This window comes from Geotrypetes seraphini, chromosome 4 (genome assembly GCF_902459505.1).
Source record: "Geotrypetes seraphini chromosome 4, aGeoSer1.1, whole genome shotgun sequence".
NCBI lineage: Eukaryota > Metazoa > Chordata > Amphibia > Gymnophiona > Dermophiidae > Geotrypetes > Geotrypetes seraphini.
In genome coordinates this window covers 188,444,238-188,459,756 of record NC_047087.1, presented here as the reverse complement: position 1 = coordinate 188,459,756, position 15,519 = coordinate 188,444,238, and the positions used below count along the sequence as shown (strand labels likewise).

General features: G+C 44.8%; 1 protein-coding gene across 4 annotated transcripts in view; it reads right to left on the bottom strand.

The window, feature by feature from the left end:
• Nucleotides 1-15,519, bottom strand: part of SPOCK2 (SPARC (osteonectin), cwcv and kazal like domains proteoglycan 2) — a 285,541-nt gene that overhangs the window by 88,538 nt on the left and 181,484 nt on the right. For 2 of the 4 annotated variants that reach the window (XM_033943705.1, XM_033943707.1), the window contains 2 exons: nt 8,030-8,116; nt 6,835-6,949 (listed from right to left, as the gene is read on the bottom strand). In XM_033943705.1, the coding sequence (XP_033799596.1) occupies nt 6,835-6,949; nt 8,030-8,116 (202 nt within the window). The remainder of the gene's footprint in view (nt 1-6,834; nt 6,950-8,029; nt 8,117-15,519) is intronic. The other 2 variants (XM_033943708.1, XM_033943709.1) reach the window with 1 other exon arrangement.

Here is a 15,519-nt window from a genome sequence, read left to right as displayed (position 1 = left end):
ACGGACTTGGGAATGGAAGAGAGGGGGGAGTAGATGCTGGATAGAAGTGGGGAGGAGAGAGAGAAAGAGGGGATCAGATACTATAATACAGCATGCTTCTTTAGTGACTGCCTGTGACCCATCCATGCCTCTCCCATGACCACCACCCCCCCTTTCAGTTGCACGATAAAAGATTTATATGCACATCTTTACAGAATTGCACTCAGGAAACAAACATAGAAGATGACGGCAGAAAAGGGCTACAGCCCATCAAGTCTGCCCACTCTGCTTACCCACCCCCTGTCTATGCCCTAATGACCCAATTTCCTTATCTTGACCCTCGTAGGGATCCCACATGGGTATCCCATTTATTCTTAAAGTCTGGCACGCTGTCTGCCTCGATCACCTGCACTGGAAGCTTGTTCCAATGATCAACCACTCTCTCTGTGAAGAAATACTTTCTGGTGTCGCCATGAAATTTTCCGCCCCTGAGTTTGAGGGAGTGCCCTCTTGTGGCCGAGGGTCCCTTGAGAAAGAAAATATCATCTTCCACTTCGACACGTCCCGTGAGGTACTTAAATGTTTCGATCATGTCTCCCCTCTCCCTACGTTCCTCAAGAGTGTAGAGCTGCAATTTGTTCAGTCTCTCTTCGTACGAGAGACCCTTGAGCCCCGAGATCATCCTGGTGGCAGTCCGTTGAACCGATTCAATTCTGCGCACATCTTTACTGTAATGTGGCCTCCAGAATTGCACACAGTACTCCAGATGAGGTCTCACCATGGCCCTGTACAACGGCATTATGACTTCAGGCTTTCGGCTGACGAAACTTCTATTGATACAACCCAATATCTGCCTTGCCTTAGATGAAGCCTTCTCCACTTGATTGGCAGTTTTCATGTCTGCATTGATGATTACTCCTAAATCTCGTTCTGCTGAAGTCCTAGTTAAAGTTTCTCCGTTCAAGAAGTACGTCCTGCATGGATTTCCGCTTCCGAGGTGCATGACCTTACATTTCTTAGCATTGAAGCCTAGCTGCCAGGTTGAGGACCAACTTTCCAATGTAAGCAGGTCCTGCGCCATATAATTCTGTAAACTGCATTCACTTACTATATTACATAGTTTGGCGTCATCGGCGAATAGTGTTATTTTACCTTGAAGCCCTTGAGTCAGATCCCCTATGAATATGTTGAAAAGGAGTGGACCCAGGACCGAGCCCTGCGGCACTCCACTGATCACCTCCGATGTTTTAGAGAGGGTACCATTAACCACCACCCTCTGAAGTCTGCCACTCAACCAATCATTGACCCATGCAGTTAGTGTCTTTCCTAACCCCATCGATTCCATCTTGCTTAGCAGCCTGCGGTGTGGGACACTGTCAAAAGCTTTACTGAAGTCCAGGTACACGACGTCCAAAGACTCTCCCAAGTCCAACTTTCTTGTTACCCAGTCAAAGAAGCTGATGAGATTGGATTGGCAGGACCTACCCTTGGTGAATCCATGCTGACTGGGATCCCGAAGATTCCCGTCATTCAAGATTGTGTCCAATTTGCTTTTAATTAGTGTTTCCATGAGTTTGCACACTATTGATGTGAGACTCACCGGTCTATAATTTGCAGCCTCTGCCCTGCAACCCTTTTTATGCAGAGGAACGACATTAGCTAATTTCCAGTCCAGGGGAACTTTCCCCTTACTTAGGGAGAGATTGAATAGCTCAGCCAACGGTTTCGCCAGGACATCGCTCAATTCTCTGAGCACTCTTGGGTGCAAATTGTCTGGTCCCATGGCTTTGTTCACCTTGAGTCTTGCCAGTTCACTGTAAACTTCACCTGGTGTGAACTCAAAATTCTGAAACGGGTCTTCTGTGCTTTGTGTTGCCTTCAACTGCGGACCATGTCCCGGTGCCTCACAGGTGAAGACTGAGAGAAGTATTCATTCAGTAGTTCGGCTTTATCGGAATCTGCTTCCACGTAACTTCCGTCCGGTCTTCTAAGGCGTACTATCCCGCCTGTGTCCCTTTTTCTGTCACTAATATACCTGAAGAAGGATTTGTCCCCCTTTTTAATGTTTTTTGCCAGAATTTCTTCCACTCGAAGTTTTGCCTCCCTAACTGCCATTTTGACCGCTGTAGACCTGGTCCTATATTCTACTTTTGCCTCTCTTTTCTCCATGCGCTTGTAGGAGAGAAACGCTTTTTTCTTCTCCTTAATGAGGTGCGAGATCTCCGCGGTGAACCATTGGGGTTTATTGTTTCTTTGTCGTTTATTTACTGATTTTATGAAGCGGCTAGTTGCTTCATGTATGGTTGATTTCAGTGTTAACCACTTAGCTTCTACATCATCGGTCTCCGCTTGGTCCTGCAGCGTCTGATGGACGAAATCTCCCATGCGTGCGAAGTCTGTGCCCCGGAAATTGAGTACCTTTGTTTTCGTGTTTGATCTAGGGAAGCCTTTCCTAAGGTTGAATCATACTATGTTGTGGTCGCTGGAGGCTAGCGTATCTCCTACTGAGACCTCTGAGACGCTTTCCCCGTTGGTGAGTACCAGGTCGAGGATCGCCTGGGCCCTAGTGGGCTCCGTTACCATTTGTTTGAGACGTGCTCCCTTTATGGAGGTTAAGAGCCTCCTGCTACTGCTGGTTGTCGCTGAAAATGAGTTCCAGTCTGCATCAGGCATATTGAAGTCCCCTAGCAGTACAGCTTCTCCTCGTAGAGTGATATTCTCTATGTCTTCAATTAATTCTGCGTCCATGTCTTCCAGTTGTCTTGGGGGTCTGTATACCACACCTAGATACAGGCATTTTTCTCTGCCTCTTGCCAGGTTTACCCAGAGGGACTCCCCGGTGTACTTGACATCTGTGATCCTGGTGGTTTTGATGTCCTCTTTAATGTATAGAGCTACCCCCTCTCCTAACCTGCCATCTCTGTCCTGACGAAGTAGATTGTAGCCCGGTATAGCCATATCCCACCTATGTGAGTCCGTGAACCAAGTTTCAGATATTGCCACCACATCTAGGTCGGCATTCCTTATTTCAGCCTCCAATTCTAGAATTTTGTTACCTAAACTGTGTGCATTGACATACATGGCCCTCCATATCTTGTGTTTGCTAAGTCCCTGTGAGGCGTATCCTACCCGAGTCAGTGTGACTCCCAAAGAACTGTTTGCAATGTGGGTACTTACCTTGGACATGGAAGCGGCGTTTCGACTCACCTCATCAGGATAATTCCTTTCTGCACTAATATGTGAATGGGTACCCTCCCCCGACTTACCTAGTTTAAAGCCCTGTGAAGCAGGCGGGCTAGTCGGTGTCCGAAGACGTTCTTACCCCTACTGGTCAGATGGAGTCCGTCTGGTCCCTGAAGTCCTTGTAGCGCTTCCCCATGGTTTAGGAATCCGAAGTTCATATCCCACACATTAGCACCCAATTATTGCTAGTTATTGGTTCGTTACTCAAATTGGGCACCTGGCCAAATATGCGCACACAATTTTGAGTGCTGTATATATGATCGAGGGGACAGTGACTGTGAGCTCAGAAGCTTCTTCTGAAAGTTCTTTCATTGTTTATGTTGAGCAGAAGGTGCCAGGAATGCAATTTATCCTTGTTTTTGAAGCAACACATGCCTGTGAGACTAAAGACTGCTAGAGAGTCTCTTTAATTACAGGGTGCGCAGAAATGAGGGGCTGAAGGATGCTGGCTTAGTTAACAAGACCATTTATTTTTTTTCATCAAAACGGGACATCTATTAATTGTCAGTCCCGCCCCCAATCCCGCCCTAGCCCCCCCCAAACTCACCCCCAATTTCTTCCCTTCATTTTTCATATACACATAAAATTTTAAAAAACTACAAAACATACTATACGCAGAGAAAATGTTAATTATCATTTATATTTGGGGGGTTTCAAAGATGTCACGGCAGATGACTTTAAAATATGCAATGTCACCTCAGTAACTATACCGCCCTACCACAGAGTTCTAGGCGGTTCACATACATTACTAACATTATACAATCAATGAATAAAAGTACAAAACTCTAAATAATTCAAAAGAATAAGATACGATTTGCTAAAATACAGTAGAAATCCACAAGAACATTCTGGCTATAAAATCAATATACAATTTGCCTGTCAATATTCTGGAACATCAGTTTACAAATTTATCAAATAGTAATTTCCTAAAGGACATATAAGAGTGGGCCTGGGAGATAATAGTACTTAACCATTGGTCCATTTTACCTGCCTAAAAATCGAGCAATTTATTTAAAAAATCTCTTGTATCGACAAGGTTTGATGGTTGGAATAGCAAATAAATATTGCCCTCGAGTAATTCTGTTAGGCTATTCTTATGTTCTTAGGGAATTAATTAGAGAATTAGTAAATGATCATAAGCTCAAATTTGCACGCCACCAGAACAACACCAAGCAGTAAAGTCTTACAAGCAGTTGTAGCAGTAGTGCTGAAGATCAGTACAAGATTATGTGGGGGAGATGCTCAAAAACTTGCCTTGGAAGTAAGACTGGTTGTAGCCAGTCTTACTTGCAAGGCAGCTCAGCCTCTCAAACACAAAAGTGTTCTCGGGAAGGCTTTTACCAATTGCGGTAGTAGCCACTGAGAACCCTATGCAAATGCATCACAAGGAGCTCATTACTATTAAAATGAGCACTCCATGTAAAGCACAGCAGGGAACGCCCATCTCTTACCGTACAAAATTTTCCGAGTTCCATGCCTATGGTCAGAACTAGTGCTGCCCGATTCAGGAAAAAAAATTTTAATTCGATTTGATTCGATTCAGCCTATTGAATCGATTTTTCAGTTCGATTTTCCTGCCCAATTGGGTGTTTTGTTGTTGTTTTTTTAAACATTCTAGTGGGTTTATTTTATAGCCTCTTCACCCCCTTTGCTTTCTCCTAACCACACTGGCGCTGTGGTGTAAACAAAAAAGACTTTTCCTCTCTCTGTTAAATCCTAGCTCACGTTTTCGGTTTAACACCAGCTCTGGCAGGTTACACTTTTCAAATCTGACATATTGCAATCACAAAACAGAAAATAAAATTATTTTTTCTACCTTTAGTTGTCTGGTCATTATTCAAATCTTGTTGGTCCCAGGCTCTGGTTGTCTTCTGATAACTTGCTTGCCAGGGTCTCCTTCTTTCTTCTTTCTCCGTGCTAACCATCAATCTTCAATCTCTGTCCTCCCCTTCCGTTTCCCTTCCCTCCCCTGGAGGTCTGACATCTTTCCTTTTTTTCATCTCCATTCACAGATCCACCTTTTCTCAACTACCCTTTCATCCAGCATCTCTCTCTCTTTCCTCACCACCCCAGGGTTCACCATCTCTCCCTTTCTGTTCCTTTCATCCCTAAATCCCATTGTCCACCATCTCTCTCCCTCTCCTCTATTTTTAGACACATTATTTCTTCCCCCCAAAGTCCGGCATATGAATATCTCTTTGAATCCCCCCTTCCCTCCCTCTGTGTACTTCTACTCCAGGGTCCCCTCCCCTGAAGGTCTGTCCTCCCCTGAAGGCATGCACCCCCCTGAAGGCCTGTACCACCACCCCTGAAGGCCTATCTCCCCCACCCCTCGAAGGACTGTTCACCCCAGGAAGCCTGTGTGTTTCTCCCTGACCTTCCACGCTCCATTTACCTGATTCCAGCAGAGAGCAGCCTGCAGAGAGGATCGCCGGTACTTTAGCGATCAATGGAGATTCCCATAGCCCTTTGGAGCTGTCTTCCTTCTGCCGCAGTCAAGCCCCTCCTCTGATGTCAGAGGCAGGATCGTGGCAGAGGGAAAACAGCTCCTGAGGCCTATGGCAACCTGCAATGATCGCTAAAGTACCGGCGATCCTCTCTGCAGGCTGCTCCCTGTTGGACTCAGATAAATGGAGGCACGGGAGGCCGGGGGGAAGCCGGATACTGCAGCACTTCAAGACTGACCCTCCCCCCTCGCCCTCTAAAGGAGGAGCTGCAGTGGCCGGCCAGCAAGAGGCAGCGCTGCCGATCCTGCTTTAGGGGGTGACGGGGGAGGGTCAGACAATGAACCGGGAGGCCGATTTTTTTTGTTTTTGAATTGATTCAAATCTATTCACCCGAAATGAATCAGTGAATCGGTCTGAATCGTGAATCGGGCAGCACTAGTCAGAACGCAGCTGTTAGGCACAGGACACACTCACAGGAAACACACACAACAGCTGCGTTCATATTGCATGTGAAATAAACAAACAAAAAACTGACATATATAAACTTACTCAAGAGCTCTGGTGATCAGGAACTGTACTGGGCCTGCGTACAAGAGCTGTGCCTACTGCCCTGGAAAATCAAAATCACTTCCAACCCAGTGTTTTCTACTGGGTTCATTGGTGTCAGAAAGGGGTGGTCACAGGGGCTATGCCCCCCCCAAAAAAAAAAAATTGGCAGTCAGAAGAGTTATGGCTCTTTAGAGGTCAGAAGAGTTAAAGCTCTCCCGACTCCTTCACCCCCCCCCCCCACACACACACCTCCTCCCTGGCTGCTTTCATTTTAAATCTTTGGGCAGTCATCAGTGGCACCGAGTGAGTCTTCAGCATCCAGATGCTGCAAAATGAAGACTTTCGGGGCAGGCTGATGGCAGCAGGTTCACTCATTGCCGCTGATGGCTGCCCGAAGATTTAAAATGACAGCAGCAGTAGAGGAGGTAGGAGGGGGAGCCAGGAACCAGAGAGAGAGGTCTAGGGCAGAGCTTTTGGACACTCACCCCCCCCCCCCAAACAAAAAGCATTCTGCTGTCTATGACTGGATTGCCAAAACTTTGTGCATCCTACCCTGTACCAACTGACAGATGCATGTCTCAGTCTCAGACTTTGCAACAATTCTGTGCTTGCTCACCTGTGTTCCAGCTTTTTGCGACTGATGCACATAGCTCTCTGGTAGCCATGGGCAATGCAGACCTTATGCCGGCTGCACTTCACCTTTTGGCAGGGGTCTTTGGTGGTGTCCAGAGCTGTGGAGAGAAAGGAGACAGTGGGCAGCTCTAAAGCAATGCTACAGGAGTTTGCTTATAAAAAGAGATGCTACTGTCTGCGCACACTGCAGTCTTTCACAAGGTAAACATTGCTCTCAGTAAAACTCACACTGTAGCAAAAATAAAACCGGTATGCTGTGATTTTGAGAAAGCTCAAGGAAAAATGTCTCAGATCTCTGTGAGTAGCCATATAAGATATGATAGACTCAGCCCTCCACTTAGTGCACCAGAAGCTGGACACCAGTTCAACACATACTGTAACTTCCGTGCTACAATGGCTGTTATGCACCAAAACGGGGTGAAACGGCAGGTATGTTTGTAAGTGCACTTTAGGCATTATTCTGTAGGCTCAATGTTCAATTTATTTAATATACTGCAAAAAAAATTTTCTTTTTTATTTTTAATCTAAGTGGTTTACATATTAAAAATTTTTATTTTTTTGGGGGGGTTTACAGTTCTAAGATAAAATCAACACAACATAAAAGACATAAGGCCAAGAGGGTCAGGAAAGATTACAATTTTGACAAAAGCAAGTGGCCAGAATGGAAAGATGACTGGCCCCAGAAAGCTGGGGGTGGGCGGGCGGGGTGGGGGAGGGGGAAGAGCACCCATGATGCCATCTTAATAGGGGTGCCATCAAGGAGCAGCAATATAGCTGGTGGGAATCTTCAAGCTCTGCCAGCTGAAGAATCCTGGCATCTCTTCTCTCCCTCACCCCCCCCCCTCTCGGGGATGGGGGTCTATTTGCACTCCCTCTCCCCTCCCTGGTACCTCTTAAATCCTTCTATTTTTTCTAGGGTTACCAGATTTCCTCTTTAAAAAAAATGAGGACACATGGCACTGCTCCATTCCGCCCCTGGCCCCGCCTCCAGTCCCACCCCACACAAACCTTGTGTCTCCTTTCTCGAGTGCCTTGAAGGCCTCTGCACATGCGTGGACGTCGATGCAATGGCATCGCATGCACGTCGACATGTGCACATGCGCAGAGGCCCTCCAGACACGGCCTCAAGCTCAGGGCCTTCCAAAACCCAGACAAACTGCTGACAAATATCTTCCTACCTGGGGCCATGACACCATAACGCTTCACGACATTCATTCCCATCTGAACACGTGGCCTTGGTCGCAGGGGCAGAGCACAGTTATACCCTATGCAAATACAGGACCACAAACTAAAAGCCCTAATACACACAAACAAAACCCTAAGATGCCAGACTCTGCATGCAGTACAATAACAGAGAAACAGAAATACATTTCTTCCTGAACAGTGCAACATATAGAGTAGATGTAAATTATGAAAATGGACACATTTCAATCACTAAATTGAAAATAAAATCACTTTTCCTACCTTTGTTGTTTCGTGATTTTATTTTTCTACTCATCTTTTACCAGTCTCTGGTTGCCTTTCCTTCTGTGCTCTTAACCCTGTTTCCAAGGCCTTCTTATCCATTTGCTATTTTCTCTCCTTCACTTTCTGCCCTACATCCATCTTTATCCCAAAACAAAACAAGGGGAAATCCAAATAAATGCAGGGGGAATTACAGTAGAAACAACTTCACTGAAAATAGCAACCCTACATAGATCTTGAATCACATTTGTTTGAATGGCATAAATCTTATATCAGGTATAAGATTTATGCCATTCAAACAAATGTGGGGTTGCTATTTTCAGTGAAATATATCCATCTTTGGCATTAACTTTTAATATTCAACTTTCTTCCATTTTTCTGCTTCCTCTTCAGATCTATCTACTTTTCTATGTCTTCCCTTCCCATCTATCCATGTGCACTCTCCACACCATCCATGTGTGCCATTCTTCCCTATTTCTTCTTCCCTATTCCCATCTATCCATAAACAGCATTTCTTCCATCTGTCTTCCCTTCCCCATCCCTCCATCTCTCTCCCCTTCCCCTCTCTCTGTGTACCATCTCCTCCCTCTCCTTCTCTCTCCTATGGTCTGACATCTGTCTTCCTCTTTTCCGTCTCCAATGGTCTGGAATCTTTATCCTCTCCTTCCCACAGTTTGGCATCTCTCTCCCCTCTTTCCTTTCCCTCTTCCTCTCTTTGTGGTCTGACATCTCTCTGAATTTTCCTTCCCCTCCCCCTGCCTTAGTCTGGAATCTCTCCCTCCTTCTTCCTTTCCCTGGTCTGATACCTCTCTCTTCTCCCCCCCTCCCCCCTCCAGTGGTCTGGCATCTTTATCTGCCCCTTCCATTCTCTCCCCTGGAAGTTTGGCATCTTTCCTTCCCTTTTCTCCCCCATCCCAGCGATCCAACATCTTTTTAACTCTCCCCATGCTATCCCCCCACCCAGGATATGGTTCTTGCTCACCCAGCGCTGCTGTAAGTCTTTGGGACGTTGGTAGCATAACTGAAGTAAACATGCTGCCTTCGGCGACCTGGAAGCTTTCTGCCTATGCAGGACAGGAAGCAGTAGCAGAGGAGCTGCTTCCAGATTGTTTAAGGCAGCATGTTTACTTCAGCCATGCTGCCGATGGCCCGAAGATTTACAGCAGCACTGGGAGAGCAAGCACCGGATCCCGTGAAGGGGAGGGAGGATTCCGAATAGGTGCAGGGGGTGGAGGAGGACTCTGGATAGGTGCACAAATGCTTAGGTGGTACTAGATGTCCAGTTTTCCAGGACAATTTATAAAATTAAAAAGCTGCCCAGACTCCCATCACAGTTCTCAAAAAGAGGACATGTCTAGGGAAACCCGGACATCTGGTAACCTTAATTCTTCCCCAGCAGTGAGTATGGACTCCTACCTGCTTCTCACAGCAGCCCTGAACCCTGCCCTCTGATGTAACGTCCTGTTCTTAGGCTTGAGCTGGCATGAGCAGTGGGTAAGAATCCCTGCTCACTGCCAGCAAAGAGAAGGATTTAAGAGGTATGGGATGAAGAGATTGCAGTTAAGAGACTCCCCTCCCCCCATCAATGGAGGGGGGATACCGAGTACCATCTTCCCTTAATACCCCACTGTGTGAGGGAATCGCTAGCTGAGAAATAAGGTTAGTCAAATTCCAGGGCTAGTGGGAAAGGTCAAAGAGAAGTAATAAAATTTGAACAGATTTGAATCTAGTAAAAGAATCTTTAAGCGTTCCAGAGATTTGGACCAGCTACGCTGAAACAAGAATTTCTGATAGTCTAAGCAATCCTACAAAAAGATGGAACTGTCAAGGGGCCTTCAGCAATGGATTCTAGAACTCTTGCAGAATAAGAAACCAAAGGCTAGATAGGAAAGAAGGTAGTCCTGAAGCTTGGATCTGATGACAGAGAATATTAATTTTGAAAGGAATTCTATAAGAAACTGGGAGCATATGCTCTGAGACCAAGAGAGGAGTAACATGATCAAATTTTCTAATTTTTTTCTGTAACTTATTACCTAAGGGGTTCATTTTTGAAACAGAAAACTATCCAAAAAATGTAACAAAGCAGCAGATGATTTTTTTTTCTGCAAAAACATCCAAATCACTATTTTCAAATCTCATTTTTAAAATTGTTTTCTATGCAATTCATCTAAACTACAAGGGGTCGTGTTGGAGGCATATTTTGGGTGGGACTAAGGTGGTCATACTGGGGCAAATTCTATAAACAGCATCCCGATTGTAGGCAGCAGTAGGTATCCTACTGTTGTCTAACCAGCCAAATGGGACACCGATTTATAAAAAACAAAAACCAACGCACCAAGGCAGGCAGCCTATATTGTAGGCATCTTTGTGAGCCTAGGGAGGTGTGTAGTGCCACCTAAGCTCACCCAAGGCTAGGTGTGGTCTCACCCGGAAGTGGCCTTAGGTGAGCTTAAGTGGCCCTAGGCGTCTCCCTAGGGCCGCGATAGGCATCTGAAATGTAGGCCAGTAAAATGCTGGCTTACATTTCAAATAGACATGGCTGCTGAACTGATCACAGCAAGGGAATCTCCCTGCTGTGATGGATTTAGTGGCTGCAGTAGGGAACCACCGTGAAGTCGGCCAGCAGGGGGGATGCCCAATCCCTCCTATTGCAAACCTCAAAATAATACCCGGCAGGAGGGATGCCCAGTCCCTCCTACCAGAACCCCCGAATGTCTGCGGCAGGAAGACTGCCCAATTCCTACTGCCACCACACCGCTAAGACATTCACCAGCAGGAGGGATGTCCAGTCCCTCCCGCTGAACACCCCGCCCCCCCCTCCCCGGAGACATTCCCTGGCACCCCAACCCTCCCCCCCTCCAAGTCTACCCAGACCCCACAACTACCTTTTTAGTTGGCCAGCCAGAGGGATACTTACTCCCTCTGGCCGGCAGACCCACCTCCACTGAATAGCGGGCCTTTCCCTTCCCGGTGCATGGTGGGATGCACTGTGGAGGGGCCTAAGGCCCTGATTGGCCTAGGTGCTTAAGGTCTTAGGCACCTAGGCCAACTGGAATCTTAGGCCTCTTTCCCAGTGCATTCTGGGATGCACTGGGAGTGGCCTAAGATTCCAATTGGTCAGATCCCTTAGAGACACAGTAGAACAAGGTCAACTTGTTGCCTTTCAGGTCCTTAACAGGTTTTCTAAGCTTCCTGACTGAAATGCAAGTTCTATATCCCAATCCAGCTTCTGCATCAGTCATGGCATGGAAGCTATTATAGCTGGTCTTTTGAGTGATCTGCATTCAGTGCTAGACAGAGATTAGGTAGCACTAGTAGTAGCAGCTTTTCATCTTGTTAATCATTCCCTTTTACTGAATAGACTGACAGAGATTGGACTCTCAGGCACTATGCTGGCCTGATTTAAGTCTTTTTTTAGAGAGATTCATTTCTTGTTAAGACATCAACTTCATCGTCCTCAGTCCATTACCTGCAGTGTGGAGTTCCACAGGGCTAGATTCTGTCTCCTCTGCTGTTTAATATATTTTCTTAGTCCTGTAGTGACAGCTATTCAGGGTTTCAGGATTAATGTTTATTTTTACACTGATGACATCCTACTTTTCTACACTAGTTTGCATGACCTTGAATTTACACCTTTCCAGACCTGTTTGGACTTAATTTCTGATTGACTAAAAGGGTATAATTTGGTACTTAATCTTTTAAAGTTTACAGCCTGCTGAATAACGGACAGTCTAGACCAGTGGTTATCAACCTTGTCCTGGGGGACCCCCAGCCAGTCATATTTTCATGATATCTCTAATGAATATGCATGAGAGAGATTTGCATGCCTGTCACTTCCATTATATGCAAATCTCTCTCATGCATATTCATTAGAGATATCTTGAAAACCTGACTGGCTGGGGGTCCCCCAGGACAGGGATAAGAACCACTGGGCTAGACCATCTATTGGTTATGCCTTTATTACTAAATGCTCCTATTCATCTGGTTGATTATTTTAGATATTTGGGTTGATCATTGATTAAGCACTGTCTTTTCAATCTCAGATATCTAGCATCATTAAGTCCATTTTTCAATTCTTTACCAATATGAAGTATCCACAGTTATTTTTATGATGACACCCTGCAACCTTTAATTCATGCTTTCTTGATTTTGTGCTTGGACTACCGCAATATTGTTTATGCTGGTCTTCTTCTTTCCTCAGTGAAAGGTGTGCAACACTACATGGGCCTCATAATAACAAATGGAAAGGTGATAGGGAAAATTTGAAGCTGATCATCAGTAATGCATAAATATAGAGGAAAGAGGAAGAATATAAGCCAAGGGAATGTATTTATTTTATTGCTCATTCGGTCTGTTACAAGGCCCTGATCTTAAGGGACCTGATCACTAATCACGAGGCTGGTATAGTTGGCATAACAGATCCAAGACGATGACTCCCCAATCTTAGTTAATCTCTGATTCACAGCCCTAAGAAGTCAAAGAGAGGAGGAGGTTTACTCATATTATACAGATCATTTCTCTCCATGAAATTGATAGATAACTGTAATGATTTGGGATTAGAATATGTGGTCTGCAGCTTGAGCAATCCTGGAAGTAGAAAAGACTTAGGTGATCTACAGACCTCCTGGTATGTGGAACATAGTGGAAGATAAAATATTTAACCTGATCTCACACTGAACCACAGTCTTCTCTGAGTTGGTAATTCTTGGGGACCTGAACCTTAAACTAGAGGAGGACAACAACTTCAAAGTCCATGCATTCAAGAATATACTGACTCAACTAAATTTTGATAACTTCCTTTCAGACCCAAATCACAAGGGTAGACACAGTTTAGACTTCATCTCTACCATATCTGAAGGATTAAATTTTCCCTTAATAGACCGTTAGTTGGGAACCAGTTATCTGGTCTGATCATCATCTCCTAACCTTCTATCTAAATTTCTAAAGGTATCTAAAGTGAAAGTAATAGCACCCAAAGAAGGGGTATATAGGGAGATGCAGGGTAAGATTCCAGCAGAGAAGTTCTGGAATGAAGTTGTGGACCAGCTGGAACCCATGAATGATGATGTAGATAAGACCATAACTTCCTGGCAGTACCTCACTACATCAGTACTAGAAAAGATAGCCCCCAACTAAACTTGTAAAAGTGAAACAGAAAAACAATTCCTGGTTCACAGACTGACTATTTGCCCTATGGACAAGAGTAAGAAGACTAGAGAGGGCCTGGAGAAAACACCAAAAAGAGGAACACTATGTCAATTGGAGAAATAAAACAATGCAAACTGGCAGTAGCGGAATCTATAACAATTCGTTACGATACCTTGATTAATCAGTCAAGGAACTCATCCAAATGTCTTTTCAAGATTTTTACTACTCTAAAATCCACTAGAGATATTACCAGAGTCCTCCTCACAACACACTGATGAAGACAGCCTAGACAGCCATTTCCAGGGCAAGATCAGGACCATAAGAGAACCATTTACCCATACATTAGAAGATTACATAGAGATGAGTACTATACACGCTGATGAGAAAGAAGGAATACCTACAGATCTACTACAAATGAGATCTCTGGCTTACTGAAAAGGCTCTCAAAGAAGCATTGCCATCTTCATATCTGTCCCACTAGCATGCTGGATCGAGCACCAGCCAAGTTTCTGCTTTGGCTAACAGAGCTTGTCAACATGTGCCTGACAAAAGGGATCTATCTAAGAATGGTATCAGCCATCTCACTGACCCTCATACCTAAGGCTATGGGTCTGGACCTAACCAAGGGAGAAAACTATAGGCCAGTAGCAGGTATACCATAGCTTGCTAAATTGGTGGAATTCTGCATCAATATGCAACTATCTGAATTCCTAAATCTGGTTAATGGATTCCATAACTCACAACATGCAGATGGCATAATGATCATACTATCTGTAATGGCCACATTAATGAATGCCCTCACTGCTGTCAAAAAATGTGTCTGCATAACAGAAAACTGGACCGTGACCCATCGCCTCAAACTAAAAAAGAGCACAACCAAATTCCTTTGGCTAGGACCCTCAAATGACCCAAGCTATGCTCCAAGGATCACAGTAGATGACACAGACTTCTCATTAGAACTACAATTTCGAATTTTAGGAAAAGCCACATACAGTCAATAATAAAACAATCTTTCCTTGTGATAAGAAAATATTTTGAAATAGAGGCTTTCCAAATTTTAGTGCAATCCCTAATCTCAACTAGACTACTGTATAATAACGCTCTAAAATGTTACTATCGTGTCTACAACTAGCTCAAAATGCAGTAGTAAGACTCATATACAGACTATGGAAATCAGAATACCTGCAGCCCTAATATATTAAACTACATTGGCTGCCGATAATTGCAAGGGTCAAGTTTAAATTAGGCATCACTGCCTTTAAGATCCTGAGAGGGATCCTCAGACTACCTAACAGAGTTGGCCGTCCTGCTCCAGGATGCCTCCAACAGATATTCTACCAGAAATCTTTTCCAATCAAAATTCCCAGCATGCAACAATATAAAGTCTACCAGGCAAATTACCTTATCCATCCAATATCAATTCGCAAAATACAGGAACCAACACTATGAACTTGTGACCACTATCTCAGGTTCAGAAAACTTCTAAAAGCATTTCTATACCAAGACAGGGAGCCAACCCTGAAGTAACTGAAATGACAGACACCAAACATGAAGCTATCCCTGAAAACACACACTCAAGCCACCCTACTGATAATCCTCCTCATCACCAGGTGGAAAGTAATAGCAAACAACCTGCCCACCACACCCACATGTTCCACTGCAACCAATATCCAGCATCTCAACAGGAGACCCCTCACAACAAGAAACTCGAACCACCATACCAGCACTCAACTTCCTATCACCCTAACCTGGAGAAGAAGACCCACACATCCCAAAACCAAACCTCAACCTCTTTCCAAAGCACTCATATACCCTGAAACGGCGCACTATCATCAAACAGACATCGCCTCGTTGAATTGTGCCTACGTAAACATCAGAGCCTTAGGACCCAAAACAGAACACATAAAAAATTGGATAAAAACCGAAAACCTAGACTGCCTCTTCCTCACAGAAACCTGGTTAACCTCAGACACAGACCCCAGAATAACAGAGGTATGCCCTCGGGGATACAAAATAACAGTGACCTGCAGGGAGAAAAAAAGAGGAGGAGGACTAG